This window comes from Diadema antillarum, unplaced genomic scaffold (genome assembly GCF_040938485.1).
Source record: "Diadema antillarum isolate AM-2024a unplaced genomic scaffold, OU_Dant_1.0 scf00000029, whole genome shotgun sequence".
NCBI lineage: Eukaryota > Metazoa > Echinodermata > Echinoidea > Diadematoida > Diadematidae > Diadema > Diadema antillarum.
In genome coordinates this window covers 2,991,845-3,009,981 of record NW_027270918.1, presented here as the reverse complement: position 1 = coordinate 3,009,981, position 18,137 = coordinate 2,991,845, and the positions used below count along the sequence as shown (strand labels likewise).

Here is an 18,137-nt window from a genome sequence, read left to right as displayed (position 1 = left end):
CCAAAACAAGTCGTGCGCAGACTGGGAGCGAGTGCATACCTCTTGCACGACGGAACGCGCTGGAATGCTAGACGCTTGATCTCCAGCCGAAGAGGAGGCAATAGCGACCTCGTGAGCGAAGCGAACCGATTCATCTTTGATGACAGCGACCCCCAACAACATGAGACAAACAACGAACCGCCACTTTGCCGATCGCAAAGAGTGAGACGCCGACCTCCGTATCTGGATGATTTTGTTTAATGAAGAACAGTAAACTAATAACTTCAAACTGTGTGCAAAGTTTTGAAATCAAAAGAGAATACCCGAATTTTGGACGATATGATTTTTGGAACGCTGAAACTGCAGTTTGATACAGTTTGTAACGTTATAATTATTATCATACTTATTGGAAAATTCAAAGACATTGGACTCATATCTGGATAAATATTTTGGACTTACCTTGGACTGAATGTTGGTTTCAAAAGGAGGAAAATATGTTGCATCGGTTATACTGTTTGTCAACGATGAGGGCGTTGTCCCCTATGTGTAATATTCACCCGCAACGTTGATGCAACGTCAGTGCGTTATATTAATAAATAATAATAATAAAGTCCACTACTCACATGTAAAAGATTGTCTACAATGATTCCTCAATTTTGATGTGATACTAGTATACAGCACTGATGTGTGGACGTCTTAAGATGTATATTTCTCTCGCTTAAGATTTTTTTGTTTTATTTTGTCATGTATAATGTTTACAAAATACCGCTAAGATAGGACCGGAGAGCATCTCTAGCCTTCAGGGCCTTTAAAGGACAAGTTTACCCAAAACATATGTGTGGACTGAGTGAATACAGCAATTAGAAGAACAAAATCGGACAATCTGTTTAGAAGTTATGATTTTTTTTATGAAGCAGGGCCCGTTATATTTCTCTAATTTTACAACGCAATCATTAATTACGATAATGACCGATTACCGTTATATGATTGTTGTATGTATGCATGTTGTACGTAATCGTACCAAGCCACTTCGGCCTCAGTTAGCAGGGGGGGGGGGGGGAATCGACATTCGACCATTGCAACTCAACATTTCGCTTTTAAATTCAGGCCTCAACAGAAGTTGATTCGGTGAATCCAGGGAGGTGTCTCATCTATTAAAAGGATTGTTCCTTTTTCATTTTTCACAGATTTTAGACGATTTCTTTTATTCATCTCCATGTGTGTGTTTGCTTGTGTTTGTTTGTCATTATTTCTATTCTCTCGGGAATTCGATGCGATGGTCGAAATATTTTCACCCCCTCCAACTATATCTTGTTTTCTGAATTTCCTATAAAAATTATGTACATGTACAGTTTAATGGGCATAGGGTTTTGATATATAATTTGCTGGTTTTCACGTTCCGCTGATTTGGAATAGTAGGAGGAAAAAGCCACGTTATCTGACTCCAATAGGTTTTTATTAATATTGCTGTTATTTCAATGCAGGTTGCTCGGAATATCGATAAAATCACTAGATTCGACAGACCCGTACTTCACGTACAATCTAAGTATCACTACATTACATTATTCCTGGACAAGTAAGCTCTAATTGATTCCATAATAACAAATGTCACAAATCCAATGATGAATACTCTGAAACGACGGGCACAAAAAACCCACAACTGAAACCTGCTAGATGGGAAGATCTACTGTAAAGTACTGAAAATTGCAGTTGCAATATCCGCAAACGATATGTTATGTCTCTGGGGCCAAACACTGGTTTATGATTGTTATTCAGTTTACAGGCCACTAGAGACCCATAGCATTCACTCAAATAGGCCAACGACACACACACACAAATATATATATATATATATATATATTTATACGCACAATCTAGCAGAAACGACCGAAAAAAGAAACGCTTTTCTTGTCTGATATTTTGGTATGAGTTGGAAAAAATAATGGCGGCATGTTGTCTGTTTGTCATAAAAATGTCGAAATTGTCAAAGCTTTACCCAACGTTGTTAAGATAACCATACCGAAATTACTATGGTCGACGCTGCCGTAGTGTTTTGCCCCAGAGAGATACGTATCGTTTTACATCGGCAAAGTCCAACGACCTTGGAAGATCTCCTCTTCACTGCACTGTCAGTATCACTTGTCATGTACATAATCTTTAGACCCGCTATCATCTTTCCTGCAGCTCTGATATAGCAGAAAAGCAGACCGGTAGCTAATCGTTGCATTTCTCTTTTTCCATATACATGTACTAGTAAGTTACCAAGTGTGTTCCTAACACCAGCAGTCCACGAATGTGCATGGGTAACCGAAAAAAACAACAAAAAATATCTGTGAAGTGGTAATTCTATCCACTGGACCGGCGCCAGTTGGTGCCAATTCGCGCCAATGCAATTTGCTGAGGCGCCTAGTGTCGCCAATAAGGTGCCTAGTGGCATGCAGTGGCTCAAACTGCCACCCAACTGGCTCGTGGTGGTCCGGTGTTCGCTTTGGTTTTCGTTTCGCTATAAGAGTTTTTCATGAGTTTTATATTGATCAGCCTAAACACAAGATCGTACATGTATTTCTTTACTATTTTCTAGACTTCGTATCAGCTTAAGGAGTGTCGTTTAGTATCCTCCTGCCTACAGTCAATGACAGTGGCGGATCCAGAGGGGGGAGCACCGGGCGCGAACCCCCAGTCTTTATTTTTTGGTAAAACAGAAATAAGAAAGAAAAATGGATGCACGCCCTCTTCAGTGTTGTAAAGGCGCCTCCTCTTTACGGAATTCCTGGCTCCGCCCCTGTGCCTATCATACACTGTCGTGTGTTTTTTTCTTTTAGAAATGTATAAAGATAACAAAGTCACCGTAATAGTGACCATCACTGCAAAACGTTCGGTGTTACTTTGAAACACTGAGCTGGTGTTACATTTTTTAAAGGTGTGAACACATTTACACTCTATCACCAGTTGGTGTGGTCTCCTACTGAAGGTGGGCGGGTGTTACACGCGTGTACCATTGACATTAACACCAGCAATATCAAATCAACATCATGCAGTGTCATTGTTGAATGAACAACATTGCAGTGTCCATCACCAGCTACAGTGTCAAAAATGAACACCACGAAGTGCCACAGGTGAACACTTTTCAACACCGTCACAACATACTTTCTATACACCTGTGGGTGTGGTCTTCTATTGACACTTGATCGGTGTTAGATTTAACATCCATGGTGTTAAATCTAACACCGATGTTTTTGCAGTGCATCAGCATGATGGCTATCTTTATCATGATGCTTAATTATGATTTTTATCATTGTGATGAAGCTTATCTCCCACCCGTTTGATTATCATAAAAGTTTAAGTGTTCTTTCCGAATTTTGTCCTATTCGCAGTTAATTCTCATTCTTGATACAATGACCATGACGCACCATGCCGTGTACGCTGCACTGAGGTTATCACTCTTTGTCAAAATAAGCTGTCAACATTGATTAGTATTCTGGCTTATTATTATGTGATATTATAAGTCGGCGTGTTGATATAAGGGATGTTAAGAATCAAGTACCATAAGTGGTTATTCTATACATCACCACACAGTCGTCCTATCGCTCAGAACTGGACCCAGGACACAATAATTAGAAGAGAATGAATAATTTGAGTCGGCGACATAGGAAAATGAAACTACAATTAGAAGGACTTACTCTTTTATTTGCAGCAAATGTACCTCGAGATGGACACATTTCATACAAGTCTATACTCACAGTTGGAATAACGGGAAGGCGTGAAATTTACCGTCTTTTCATCAGCAATCTTCTTGCTTGGAAGCGTATAATTTATTTTACAAAAGTCGTAACTACGAAATGCACTATCATTTTTACACTCCTGTATAGTTTAGCTGGTATTTAATAATGCAATCAAATTATTTGACAAGATTCAGATGAATTGAAGCTTGTAGAATAAATGAAAGCAATTTCTTTCGTAGCTGAACGACAGAATTGTTTAATATTCATCCTCCTACGGCAGACATTTTCGGGTCGTTTTTCCCTATAGCATTTAGAGACATTCACTTAACATTCAACATTCGGTCAGTATGAGTGATACCATGAAGTTAAAACCATGCATGTAGCATATTGTATCTAATACGTTTATTCGGGATCACCTTCGTCTCCAATGAGGTTGACGCCAATTTGCTTGCTTTATCCGTAAGCTACACAACCCATGTCACTCAAACTATTATTCCATATTCCAAAGAATTGTACATGTACACTGTAAATGTACACATGTATCTATCTTGCTACCTTCTCACAATGAATGTTACGGTATTTCCTTTCCTCTTGGTGTAATACATCTTTGGCCACTCTCAAATGAACAGGAATAGGTATACCCGTACATTTTCATCACCATCATCACCATCAACTCATGTTCAAGTCAGCATCATCATCTTTATCATTATCAGATAATGAAGAATATTTCTCTTCTCGTCTTTTCACCTTAACTCTCTCATATTAGCCAAGATGCTATCAATATTATATACAAATGGACCTATGCAGTATACAGTTACGTTCGGGAGTCAAAATTTTGTTATGCGTGTCATACATATGTATATGTATAATCATATATTATATATATACATGTAAATATATATATATATATATATATATATATATATATATAATACGTATATATAATTCCTGTATCTTTCTTAGTTCATTTATAAAGTCTTTACTATCTACAGCATACCACTCTAAAATGACTAAGCAAACGATATATCATCATAATATTAGACGCTTTTTCGTTACCAATCCCTCTAATACAATATAACCTATCTTGGTTCCTCAAATACGCTTTAACACGGTTCATCACCTTTTGTATTATTGTCTGAGAATCAAACAAAACCACAGTCGCTGTTTTACTACGTCATCTGTTAATAATATTGACTCATTGAATTTGTATTAAAAATGCAGAAAAAGTGTGGTATTAAACCAGACATGTGCACCATATTAGATATTACTTGCAACAACTCCACACAGTCATGAAACGTCAAAAAATATTTCAGATATTTTTTTTCTTACATTGTCAGTCAACCATCATTGTTTAACCGCAAACAAACGAACGAACAGAACGGTTTGTATGGAAAACGGTGAATGAAAAGTTGACACAATTGCTCAACAAAGCTGCTTAACAGCAGAAAATAGAAAAGTTTACAAACATATTTACATTTTACGCATGTGTTTACATACATTAATAAACATTTTCTTCAGACATACATAAGGCTTCCATGAGACTTGCTTGATATAGCAATAACTGATACAATTTGCATGCAAAGTGCATCCCAAGTATTAAAATGTACTGAGTTCACAGTTGGGAAGAACAGCTTGTTACAGGATGCTACGTTCGTAAATTTGAATGCGCTATATAGCAAAATTGCCTTCTTACGTGACCTTGACAACATGTTCATGAAGAGGTTCTACTAATGTCATCACTATCCGCCTGTGCAAGTAGAGGTTCTAGTAATGTCATCACTATCCACCTGTTCGAGGTTCTAGTGATGTCAGCACTATCAGACTGCTCTTCGTTTCCCATACACCGACCAGGTAAGATAGGGTGGAAAAACACAAACGCTGGAAGCAAGTCTAAAACCCTATTAGAGCCCGAGTGACCGACACACCGAACTGATAAAAGAAAGTTCGCATATCAAATACTTATAGTATTCGAAGGCTATGCATTGGCAACAAACAAATAAGTAACCAAACAACAAACACACAAACAAACAATGAGAAACGAAGACACAAGCAAAAGAGGTCAAAAGTTCAGTAACAATATGGGGTATTAACTCGGATTTCCAATCTAAATGTTAACTCAGGTCTCTTAATGTGAGTCGTTAGGTCCTGAGAGTGACGAAATTCTTGCACCCGTCCTTTGGCTTGGCAGTGAGTTCGTCCAGGACAGCTGTCCGCTGTGACTGGTCGAGGCGGAATTTGAACTTCTGAAGGAGTCTACCGAGGAGAACCCGAGCCTCGATCTATACGAGTATACATAATTATGATATAATATAAAGTATAAAATATAATAAAGCAATGACTCATCTCACAGCTCAACCTAGCCGACGGGTGGTATCAAGGCTGCTTTGAAGCGAGTTACAAAATTGCAAATATCTTTGTGAGACTATAGTATCTGACATGTCAAAAATAAAGGTTTTTTTTAAAGAATTCTAAAGAATTTGTGATAAATTCGTGATTCTGATCTGCTGATATACACAGTACACCATCGTTAGCTGGGGAGATGTACATGGACGGTAATAACAAAAAAAAACAAACAAACACAGCAACAATCACGATATAAGTTTCACTATGGCAGGACAATCTTCTCATTTAAAACTTTCTCATTTCCACCAATGACGGGAATAACTTCAAAAATATGAAATGATACATATACTTATCAATGAAGAACACTCACTAGAGCGAACTGTTGACCGATGCAAGACCGTTGACCCAACGAAAATGGGAAATAGGCATAGAAATGTCGCTTCCTGGATTGGAACAATAAATGATGCTTTATCATTTCTTAATCGCAAACTACATGTATAATGCATTTTATGTTCTTTGCTCAACACAGTTGATATAAGTCTCTAAGTACACGCAAGTCGTCTTGACGTCCACAGAATGATAAGAAAAACCCAACATGATTTTGTGCCATGGTCCCATAAACGCTCGAAATAATATTGAGATCATGCATAAGGTTAATAAAAAAAGTAATCAAAATAATGTTAGAGATAAATTAGTGGTGAAGAAATTATCTTTGATTTAAGAAAATAAATATTAAGATATTCAAAGTCAAAGGACTTGTATATGACATCACATTAATTTTATAATAAAATTCGTCCAAAGATTAAAATGAGGCTACAGTAGTGTGTACAACACACGAAAGTTATGTAGGAAAACTTGAACTCGAACGATTTGTAAGTTAAGAATCAACCGATCGAAAAGAACATGACGTGATCGTATCCATGGAAACACAGGATGAAGAGTTGAGAAGGGTAAAACTTACATGTGTTCCTCGTCGGTCGTCTTGAAGCGATCTGGATTGAAGAGCAATGGGTCTTCGAAGTATTCCTCCATTCGAGACATGGCACCTGTCATGAGCTGTTATGAATAAGAGTCAAAGAGGAAGTTATCTCTTCTAATAAATTCAGACGTTAATCTTCAAGCAACATATATAATTTATCCCTTGTATTGTATTCACCTTCATTATCAACCGCATTGTCGCACAAAACTTACCAATGTTGAGGTTAAAACGTTTCAATATATAATTCATGTGTACACACAAACACATACATGTATGTATATATAACATAAAAAGAAAACTGAACGAGTAGCATTTTCACATCATGACGGTGGACGGAAAGTTTTTATTTAATGACTACGACGCCGAAGTGTTTATTCATTTTCAATCAAGAAGACACAAACAAAATGGTGTCCAATACGTGGCAAGCTAGTGTTTATGCCCAAAGACACTTCAGTAATATATTTCTCGGTCGTCGCTGAATTCTGGGTCCTCATGGGCTTGACTTTAATCTTAAATCATTGAAACATAATACCCCATATATTATATTGCTGCAATGTATAGTCTGGCAGATCAGAATCTAACTATGTTATTTTAAACAGGCTGCATAAAAGAGCAGCATATATGATAGCGAATCGTTCACGGGAAACCCGCACTGATGAGGTTTTTAGAAAACTTAATTGGCCCCAGTTACACCAAATTCTTCACAGGTCCTCCTGTTGTTTGATGTACAAATTTGTAAATAAACTGTGTCAAGTTATATTTTATGATAAATTCTCATTTGTTGACGATGTATCGACAAGAATAACCCGTAACACAGGTAAACTCCTTTTAAGACTTCCAAAGTGTCGTACAGCCTTTTATCAAAAATCTTTTGTTTATGCAGGCTCAGAAAAGTGGAATAAGCTCCCTGAACCTGCTCGCTTTATAAATAGCACAGGGTCATTTAAATACTACCTTAAACACACATAAAGGGGTTACTAAATCCCTGCCTCTGATCTATTGTCGAGCACCAACTTTTTGAGTATTTCATCACCTCTCTTCTCCCATCTCTTCGCTAAAGTACACGTGCTTCGGCCACAATTTTGAAAGAAAGCAAACATTATTATCCCTGTAAGGAGTAGATGGACGATGGATTGAACGGATTCTAAAATGTGTTGAGGGCAAAACATTGCACTGACAACTAAGGGGACGCCCTGTTCATAAGACACCTTCACTTCCTTGCGGTATACAGCGGGATGAGTGGCAGTCGCCATACGCGATTTTGAATCATTTCCTTTTTATTTCTTTTCTAGATGTTTCTACGTTCATTTATTTTGTTTTATCGTATTTCCAGATATTTATATACGTACGTTCACTTAATTTTTAATTTAACTGTATCGTGTATCCCGTTGTTAATTTGCCACGAACATTTATTTTCAAACAGATTGATCTCTTGTTGGTGGTGTTGTTGCTGTTGTTCATGTTGTTTTTCATGTTTAATGGATTTTAACCGAAAACAGAGCCCTGAGGAAGACCAGCAGTTAGTCTACTTTAAATCTGCATCATTGTATAATATTATTTTATTTTATTTTAAACACTTGATGTGTGTGTCTATACATAATTTATATTGTTTTGAAATTTGTTTGTTCATTTTATGCTGTTTATCTTTTATGCTGATCAGGCCACTTTGTATAAAGATTTGCAATGAATAAAAAAATTTAAAAAAATCAGTATTAAATGGAAAATTTTCGTGGACGGTTGTGTTCTGCCTGGAAACAGAACTAGAAGACACTAAATAAAGCGAGAGGGTCTTACCGAAACGGAAGTACCGGCTGGAATGGTGATTCCATTGCATTTAATGGGATGTGCCACCTTTCGCGTGCTGCCAGGGGCCGGTGGGTACAGACGAAGCGTTTCTTTGAAGACCTATAGAGACAATCGAAATTAAAAGTAATTTTCTTCATTCGAAATGTCAAATTATATCATGACATAATTATGTGCATGTATCACTTTATATGAAATTTGAATGCAACGCCAAAAATTATAGTAACAACAACAGCAACAACATAAACATAAACATGCTGAGATAGCAATTTTGCTAGAATAGTAAGTACCCGTAGCAACAGCCAATCAGAAAGCTGGAATCTGGTTGTGACCATGACAACAGGAATTCGAGAAATGCCGTCATTGAAACTTTTTATAAAATGGGATTCAGGAGTTGCACAGATATTGATGTCATATGAGGGTATAGTCTTAGAATAATTTCATCGATAAGGCACAATATAGTATGGACAGTGCACTCTTACTCTCATCATGTACTCCAACTTGGCCAAATCCTCATACTCGATAAAAGGTTTCTCGCCCAGAACTTCGTCAACTTCAGCTTGCAACCTGTTCACGCATTCAAAGGACAATTGTATTATGATCACGAATGGACGCATGGATTGAAACTACTTTTGATCGCTCAGCATGTTTTCCGTTTGACACGAGATGATAAATTGAAATCTATTTTGTGTTTTTATGTCACTGCTTGTCTTTAATACACTGCTGTTATGCGATCAATGTGACGTTAGAAGTAAATCAGATGATTATGAAATGGCAATGAGATTAGAAAATTAGGTAAAAAACATTTCCGTCTCTATCAGGCAAAAGAGATATTTATGCCCACAAATTACATACGTACATCACTGGTTAATAGTGCATTTGGAACCAGATTCACTCTTGTTAAAAGGAAACTACCCCAATATTATGCGGATTCATTGCATGCAAAAATAAAAACGATATTATAGGAACGAATCAATTAAAATCAGTAAAATTTGAACAATCATTAAAAATTTATGATTTTTTTATGTTTTGGTTCCATCAAAGGGCAGACATCGCTGGATAAGACTACAGCACTTCATTACGTTATCACAGTAGTGGCATGATGATAATGCAATTATCAAGAGAATATCAAATATTTTCATACTTCTAGCACAAACGCACTTGGCTTATACGTATACCTCCTTCGAAACCTACGGGAAATAATATTACCGAAATGGAGATATACAGCACATGAATACATGTACAAAGATCCTAATCAAAATCACTGATTGGCTGAGAGCTGTCAAGTAACCAGTGTTTTATTTTGACCAAAATTTCCTCTTCATAGGGTGTTATTACAATAGTGACAGGTAGGCCCTACTGTATGTACTGTTTGGGTGTGCGGTTCAGCTAGTTTGGAGCCATGGTGCTGGCCTGGATGCGAGAATGGATGATTATGACACTGTTTTATAAAATGAATAACCCATATCATACTTGGTCGGGCTTTAGTGAAATCATCCTCCCTAGCTCCGTAACTTTAAAACAGTCAAAAGATACTATCGCGTATAGATAATTCTTACCAACGCCCTGTGTGATGTGCTTTACTACTAACACATGGTATATCAGTAATAAGTCGAGAATAAAAGGATTATGAACATGTACCTCTTGGCAACATCGGGATGCCTTCCTAGCTGATGTATGGTGAAGGCTAGAAGGTTGCTAGTCGTTTCTTGACCTTGGGGTAAAACACAAGGCAAATTATATCCATGAGGATCGACGTCGACCAGCCGCATTCTTTGTTACTCTGCAAATATTTGATAATCTTATGCCTTTGATTAGCATGTTTCGGTCAAGCAAGGGTGTACAGGTGGGAAACTACAATGCACACAATATCGAAGAGGAGTGTGTATATAGGGTGCAACTTTAAACTCATTATAAGCTTAACAAATAATACAGTACTCAATGCTATTCATCAGACTGGAATATTCCTAGGGGAATGTTATGTAACGAGTCTGAATTGCCAATATGCAATATTGAATGATCGGTGTTGATGGCAACCAAATTAGGCCTATTAAAAAAAAAAGAATGTCGTGGGCACTATAGGTTCGAATTGTTGGCTACTTGCACATGGGCTCGTCTGTCGTTCACCTGCAATGAAAAGCGTCGCAAACTCGTCGATCATATCTTCCATCTGGAAATCAGAACTCCCCTTTAGGTCATTGGAACATTCCAGAATCATATTCAGTATGTCGTGCGGTACGTGATCTCCGCGTTGACGCGCATTGATGCGCTCCTCCACACATTTCCGACCTGCTGTACGCACCAGGTTGATGGCCTCCTTCACCTCTTTGCGAAATTTTCGGGACTTGCTTGAAAAGTCCCACTTCAAACAGAACATAAAACAGTAAAAGATGGCAAGTGAGTTTGGTAAGCAATGGGGGGGGGGGGGGTATTGATTCCTTAATTGTTATCGATGTTTTATTTCGCAATTCTCGGGATGAACAAACAAGAGACCCAGGGGTCACGCAATTTCACCTTCCATGCATTCTTGCACACTCTTAACCTGAGAACATTGGAAACTTAGGCCTGCATATATGGATCCCCCACCCCCTCAACTCCAGGGTGGAGGGGGGGGGGGGGGCAGGCAGCCCTGGATCTGCAATGAACAAACTTGGAACTAAAGTCATCAATGTACAAACTCATGGTATTAACTTTGCTTTATCATTTCTGGTTCTAGAGTAGAAGATTTTAAATATTCTTTAATGTGGGGGAGGGGGCCCTAGGGGCCCCCAAGAGGGACATGGTGCCCATTTGAAGGAATTGAGATTCTATCCCCCTAGGGATGCTACCTGCTAAGTTTGGTCAAAATTCACCATGAGGTTTTCAAAAAGAAGATGAACATGTACAATTCAGGCCCCATTAGGACCTATCCCCATCCCCTCTCCTGGGTCCCAAGGGGGGGGGGGGGGGCACCCCTGATTCCGCCAATCCCATGAACAAACTACAGTCATCAATGTACTAACTCATAGTATTATCTTAGCCCTATCACTTCTGGTTCTAGAGAATATCTTTAAAGATTCCTTAATTGTAGGGGGTTTGGGCCCCTTGCCCCCCCCCCCCCCCCCCCCCCCAGGTGGGCCATGGTGCCCATTTGAACAAATTGAGATCCTATTCCCCTCAGGATGCTAGCTACCAAGTTTGGTGAAAATCTGACATGGGGATCTCAAAGTGAAGATGAAAATGTACAATTTAGGCCCCATTACAGGACTCCTCCCCACCCATCCCCCCCCCCCCTTGGGTCCCAAGGGGGGCACCCCTGATTCCCCCATGAACAAACTTGAAACTACAGTCATCAATGTACTAACTCATAGTATTAACTAAGCCCTATCACTTCTGGTTCTAGAGAAGAAGATTTTTAAAGATTCCTTAATTTTAGGGTGTTTGGGCCCCCCTGGGGCCCCCAGGTGGGCCATGGTGCCCATTTGAATAAATTGAGATCCTATTCCCCTAGGGATGCTACCTGCCAAGTTTGGTGAAAATCAGTCATGGGGTTCTCAAGAAGAAGATGAAAATGTAAAACGTTTACGCACGACGGACGACGAACGACGCACGACGGACGACGGACGACACACGACGTACGACGCACGACGGACGCCGGACGAAGAGCGATCGCAATAGCTCACTTGAGCCTTCGGCTCAGGTGAGCTAAAAAAAAAAATGCGTGAAATGCATTATACAATATACCAAAACACATAGTTCTGGTGAAACAGCATCGACATTTTAAGTCAAAGAGCCCTTGTTGTCGAAATATAATCAAGGTTTTTCTATGAATCATCACAGGTTGTAATAATCAGACTAACATACAATTTGCTCTCAATAATTACCTAACATACAAAACTATGATGTCGTCATTCCTTACCGCTATCAGTGGATTTCGGAAGGTTTCTTGGAGCCCTCTGAGAGCGGTGGAGATGGCCGCAGGGAACGGACAGGTCGGGTTGCCAACGGCATCAGTGTTCATGCCAAATGCAACCTATGGCGATACATTCAATAGAATAATGACGACAATGATGATGATACAGATAACAATGACAACGTCAACATTCACATGCGTGATAACGGCAAAAATATTAACAATTACAAAAACAACAGTCCAACAACAACAACAAAATGTAACAGTGCACCCAAAGTCCTACATTGTATCAAAGAACACTGCCCGAAACTGATTTTCGAAGTTATAGAAAACGACAATTTGGCAAATCTGCGATGACACGTCTTCCATGACACAGTGGCCGCGAAAAACGGGGGGAAAGGTACTATTGACCTTTATCAGTGAATCTGAGGATGTCGTTGTCGTCATACCTTTGCGATGACGTCGAGGGTTGCGTTGTTTAATTCGTCCAGCATGGCGATCGGGGTCTTACCGTCTGCTCTCCCGACAATGCTTTCACACAACGCCTCGGCGCCCTCGTTAAATTGCTCCATCATGCCGATCAGGTATCTGAGTGACGTAAAAAGAGAAAAGCAAGGATGAAGATGAAGATGATGACGATGGTGATAATGACAATGATGGCAATGTCACGCAGAAAAAAAAAAATTGCTGGGGAGCTGGAGAGCCCAGGAAGAAAGGAAAGTGGTCTTCAACTGAAAAAAAAAAAACCCGCACAGAAGTATAACAATACAGCCACAAACAGAGTCTAATTGCACAGTAAAAACGATTGCTGCGCCTGTTTAGTTAGGGATGGCCTTCTTCCGTACGTTTAATGTTTGGCTGGGCCTATCTAAGATGATCCTTGATGTATCCTACTATGTGATTTTTATGCCCATAGCTACAAGCTTCCCGTGAAGAGATGAAGTTATTATGTGTTTTACTATTGTCCACATGGAACATGCCCCATGGATGGATCTACCGGTGGGAATGCTGCTCGTTTGAACAAGTAAATATTCTATCATCCGCCAAGTTTGGTGAAAATTAACTATGCATATAAGAAGATGAAAGTGTAAAATTGGTCCCTGATTTTCTAGGGGGACGGGGTACCCCTGGATCCGTCATTAAAAGATAAAACAAATTACTTAACAATATGCTTACGAAAGCATTTTTTTAAAGCATTTTTTTATTTTTATTTTTTATGATCTATAATTTGGGGCACTGGATCCCCTAAAAGACTCCTAGGGGGAAATAGTGGCCATTCTAACACCTTATAGCCCTCATACTTAGCACATTCTGTGACTCTGAATATCTGACCATGCTTTTTAAAGACAAAGATGACGATGTAATAATTGGGGTAGAGTTTGAACCCCCCTCCGGGCCCCATCGCTGGATCTGCTATGAACATACTTGAAACTACAATCGCCATTGTACTTATTTATAGCACTAACTCAGCTCTGTCACTTCTGGTTCTAGAATATATATATATATATATATATATATATATATATGTATATATATATATATATATATATATTATATATATATAATATATATATATATATGTATATATATATATATATATATATATATATATATGTATATAGATATATATATATGTATATATATATATATATATATATATGTATATATATATAATATATATTCAAATCTGCAATTTCGGGGGCTTTATTGTGCCCATTTGACAACTGACAATTTATCATCCTACAGGGATGCTACCTGGTAAGTTTGGTTAAAATCCGTCATGGGGCTTTTAAGAAGAAGCTAGTAAAACAAGTGAAAACTTTACCCACGATGGACTCCAAACAATTGATAATCGCATGAATAGCTCACTTTACCCCCATTCCACAGAAATTTTTTTCTCATCAGTCACTCATCGCAAACAAAGATTAGTGCTTCCGACCACCCACCGAAGTGTATCGGATCGTAGTCTGATGAATCCGACTTGGTTAGTCGACTATCAAGTGAGTGTCAGACGTGTGGTACGTGATCCTCATCTGACGATTTTGAGTCATCGGATCACCGCATGGCATGTCTGACACTGACCTGACAGTCGACCAACACGAGTCGGATTCATCGGACTGTAATTAGCTGGTGCACTTCGGTGGGTGGTAGAAAGCGACAAACTTTGCTTCCGATGAGTGACCGATGAGAGAAAATCACTGCGGAATAGGGGTGTTAGCCTTTAGTTCAGGTGAGTAAAAGTGTGGGCTTTACTTGATACTCACTTGCGTTTGAATGCCGGGTTGATGATGGTTCGTCTACTGTGCCACTTCTCGTGGTCCACCACCGACACGAGGCCATGCCCCAAGAAACGCGCGCCAAACACTCCTTGGAAAACCTTGTAGAACTCGTCTGATTTAGGATGGCGGCTACTGAGGAGCATTTCCTGGCAGGAATCGCCACAAAATAGTATTAATGATGATAACAATAATGATAATAATGATAATAATAATAATAATAATAATAATAATAATAATAATAATAATAATAATAATGATAATAAATGAATAATAATAATAATAATAACAACAATACTAATAATAACCAGACAGATATGGACTGTACTTATAAAACTGATGCAACAGTTCATTACCCACTTGTAAAATAGTATTTCTCTGACGTCTGGTCAAAGTCTATATCAAACTACAGTCAGCAGATCTATATGCAAACATGACGATCTTCTCGTACCTTTTCTTAGGACATGAAAGTAAACACGAATGAATAAATATTAGGTCTACATATGAAAATAAATTAAAGTGAACAATTTTGTTTTTAACTACTTCGTCCTCTCCTAAAATGTGTTTTTCTTTGTCCTGATGGCTACAGGTTTAGAAACTTTATCTTCATTGCTTGAACAATCACAACTTTTCTGGAACAAACAAGAACAAACATTCTTTCTCTTTTCCTTTTTCTTGTCTTTCTTTATTGTCATTTCCATTATTGTCTTAAATATCATTATTAATATCATCATAATTATTGTCATTATTACTATAACTATAATGATAATTGTAATAATAATAATAATAACAATAATGATAATTTTCATTATTATTATTATTATTATTATCATCATCATCATCATCATCATCGTCATCATCATCAAAGTAACAGGAGTACACACGTGTGGATAGCTACCTTCACGAGCTCCGGACTGGTAGAAAAGATTGTAGGCTTCCATAAGACTCGAAGCCATACGATAGGCCCATATTCTCTGGCCCTGTGACCACAAAGATTTTACACACAGATTATGAATGCCATGTCAGTGTATTTTAACAATATTGGTAAAATTTGTGATAACTTGCGATCGACGAAACTATATATATATATATATATATATATATATATATATATATATATATATATATATACATATATCGGCCGTGATTGTAAGTTATCTCTTAAAACTCACAGCTTATAGCAGATCTGCGCTATAGACGCCTCTGGCTTATCTCTTAGTCCTTGGAGTTCTTTCATATTTCCCCAGAAGAAGCTGTGAAAAAAAAGGATGACTTTTTGTTAGGACACAGAAAAAGGCCTATAGATATATAAAATCTTTTTTTTTTTTAATCAATTTTTTATTCGAATTATCAATATTCAAATCGGCATGTACTGATCATCGGTCTAATCTGCTGCGAATGTCGCTGACATGTTTTTGTTACACCCCTGTGGAATTCTGCGTTTACACTATGTTCCCGGCAACGTTCGGCAGCCCCGTTTCAGGCCACAGTGGAAAAAAAAAACGGGATGGACGTGAAACAACGCGGTGAGACGGGAATTGCAAACGTGACAGGTCGTGATTGCTGTGGATGCCGTGTCAGATTTTTTAAACTGTCAAAAAAATTGTCATGGCAATCCCGGTGCTAATGAAGAATTTTGTTTGCCGTGATAAAACGGGGTGAACGCAACGAAGCCCGACGGTACGTAATAGACCGTACCAAATCTTGCAGGTGGTCCGTAGCCGGACGCGACGGAAAATATTGATAGTCTAGCCTGACCAGACGCCGCGAGAACAGCGTCTGCTAGCTATATGTTCCCAGGGGCGAAGACTGGAACGAAAAGACTAGAATGAAAAGAACGGAAAAACAGGAGAATGTCTCATCTACTCACGGCACACTACGTTTTGGGCAAATGGGGCTGCCGCGTCTGCCGGGAACATGGTGGAAACGTAGCATAACAAGACGAAATTTTCTCTTCGAAGCATAAATTCTCTTGCCTATATATTATTCAAAATCATAGCTCATTCCTGAATATTAATATACAACTTCTCTATATATCTTTCTCTCCATCTTTCTTTCTCGAGAAGCAGGCATGTGAGTGAAGTGTTTTTATATACAATTTATAGACATTTATTCATGCTCCCTATTACCTACATTGTTCTACTCACGTTGAAATCATTACATTTACCGGTCTTTCCTCTCTCTCTCTCTCCAAATATATGGGACTGGAAAATAATAGTCTAGACTCACTTCTGAAATATTGCCATTAAATCTGAATACTTTAGAATAAAAGTGAACTTCCAACCCCTATAATCATAACAGTATTCAGTGGACGACCTAACAATATTCTGCATTGTTTACCTCGATCTCTTCGGTCCTGGTATGTCCTTGAAACGGTACTCGAGGCGGAGAATGACTACCGACAGACATAGCAGAGCCAGCGCCAATAAGACGACCAGACCGAGGATCGAAGAGACGACCACGGAGAAAAAAGGGCTGCTTGGCAACATGGCCGACAGGGAAACGGCCATTGCTATACGAAGAATCAGTGTCCCTAATATACAATACTCTTGTAAGCTGGAGTTATGGAGAAGTTATTTCGCGACCCTTTCACGTACAAAGCCAGGCGCTAGTCTGTGTGATGAACAGGCCTGAGGATGGAGCTACATCGAGGTGCCGCAATGGCATCTTTCACCGTGGGCTCGTACTTTGACCGAGTCTAACTTCAAGTTCGTAATAAGCGTTGTGTTGTTTATGCCCTTGCTGATATCACTGACGCCTGACGCCTGAAGCTATTGTAACTATTTCCTGACACCTTGTTCACTAAATACTAGTACGCTGTGAATTCCGTGGCACCTGTGATATATAGGCATTCAGCACACGATTGGCAATGTGTGAAAGTCACCAATGAATATGTCTCATACATTGTATTTGTTTGGGTACAAAGTCCGTGCTCTGTATTAGAGGATCAAACAAAAACAAGTGACGAGACCTATGATCTTGGACGGGAAACGAATGCTTTTGATGGCTTCTGTATAATCGAATATGTTTACCCATACAATATAATAATTTTCTCTACAACACGGAGTGGGTGAAAAAAATCTCGGCTATAGCCACTGCGATTTAATTAGGGTCCTCTTCCGATAATAAGTCCATTTACTTCT

The 18,137-nt window shown here is 38.7% G+C and overlaps 1 protein-coding gene across 1 annotated transcript; it reads right to left on the bottom strand.

Moving 5' to 3' along the window:
- Nucleotides 1–4,653: 4,653 nt before the first annotated feature.
- Nucleotides 4,654–17,819, bottom strand: LOC139738122 (cholesterol 24-hydroxylase-like). The gene is made up of 13 exons (XM_071648787.1): nucleotides 17,335–17,819; nucleotides 16,167–16,247; nucleotides 15,893–15,974; nucleotides 14,983–15,143; nucleotides 13,168–13,306; nucleotides 12,725–12,838; nucleotides 10,954–11,188; nucleotides 10,468–10,540; nucleotides 9,309–9,393; nucleotides 8,818–8,928; nucleotides 7,006–7,100; nucleotides 6,415–6,487; nucleotides 4,654–5,980 (listed from the first exon to the last, which is right to left on the bottom strand). Exons 1-13 carry the CDS (start codon nucleotides 17,502–17,504, stop codon nucleotides 5,840–5,842), a joined length of 1,560 nt encoding a protein of 519 aa, XP_071504888.1. The 5' UTR covers nucleotides 17,505–17,819; the 3' UTR covers nucleotides 4,654–5,839.
- Between the last annotated feature and the right edge of the window lie 318 nt (nucleotides 17,820–18,137).

Bases quoted from the DNA above. Each gene is read 5' to 3' on its own strand.
- LOC139738122 (XM_071648787.1), bottom strand. From the start codon at position 17,504: ATGGCCGTTTCCCTGTCGGCCATGTTGCCAAGCAGCCCTTTTTTCTCC. The intron at 15,975-16,166 runs GTGAGTTTTAAG...TTGTGGTCACAG, and splicing joins GCGCAGATCTGCTATAAGCT to GGCCAGAGAATATGGGCCTA. The intron at 10,541-10,953 runs GTGAACGACAGA...TTTTACCCCAAG, and splicing joins TGCGACGCTTTTCATTGCAG to GTCAAGAAACGACTAGCAAC.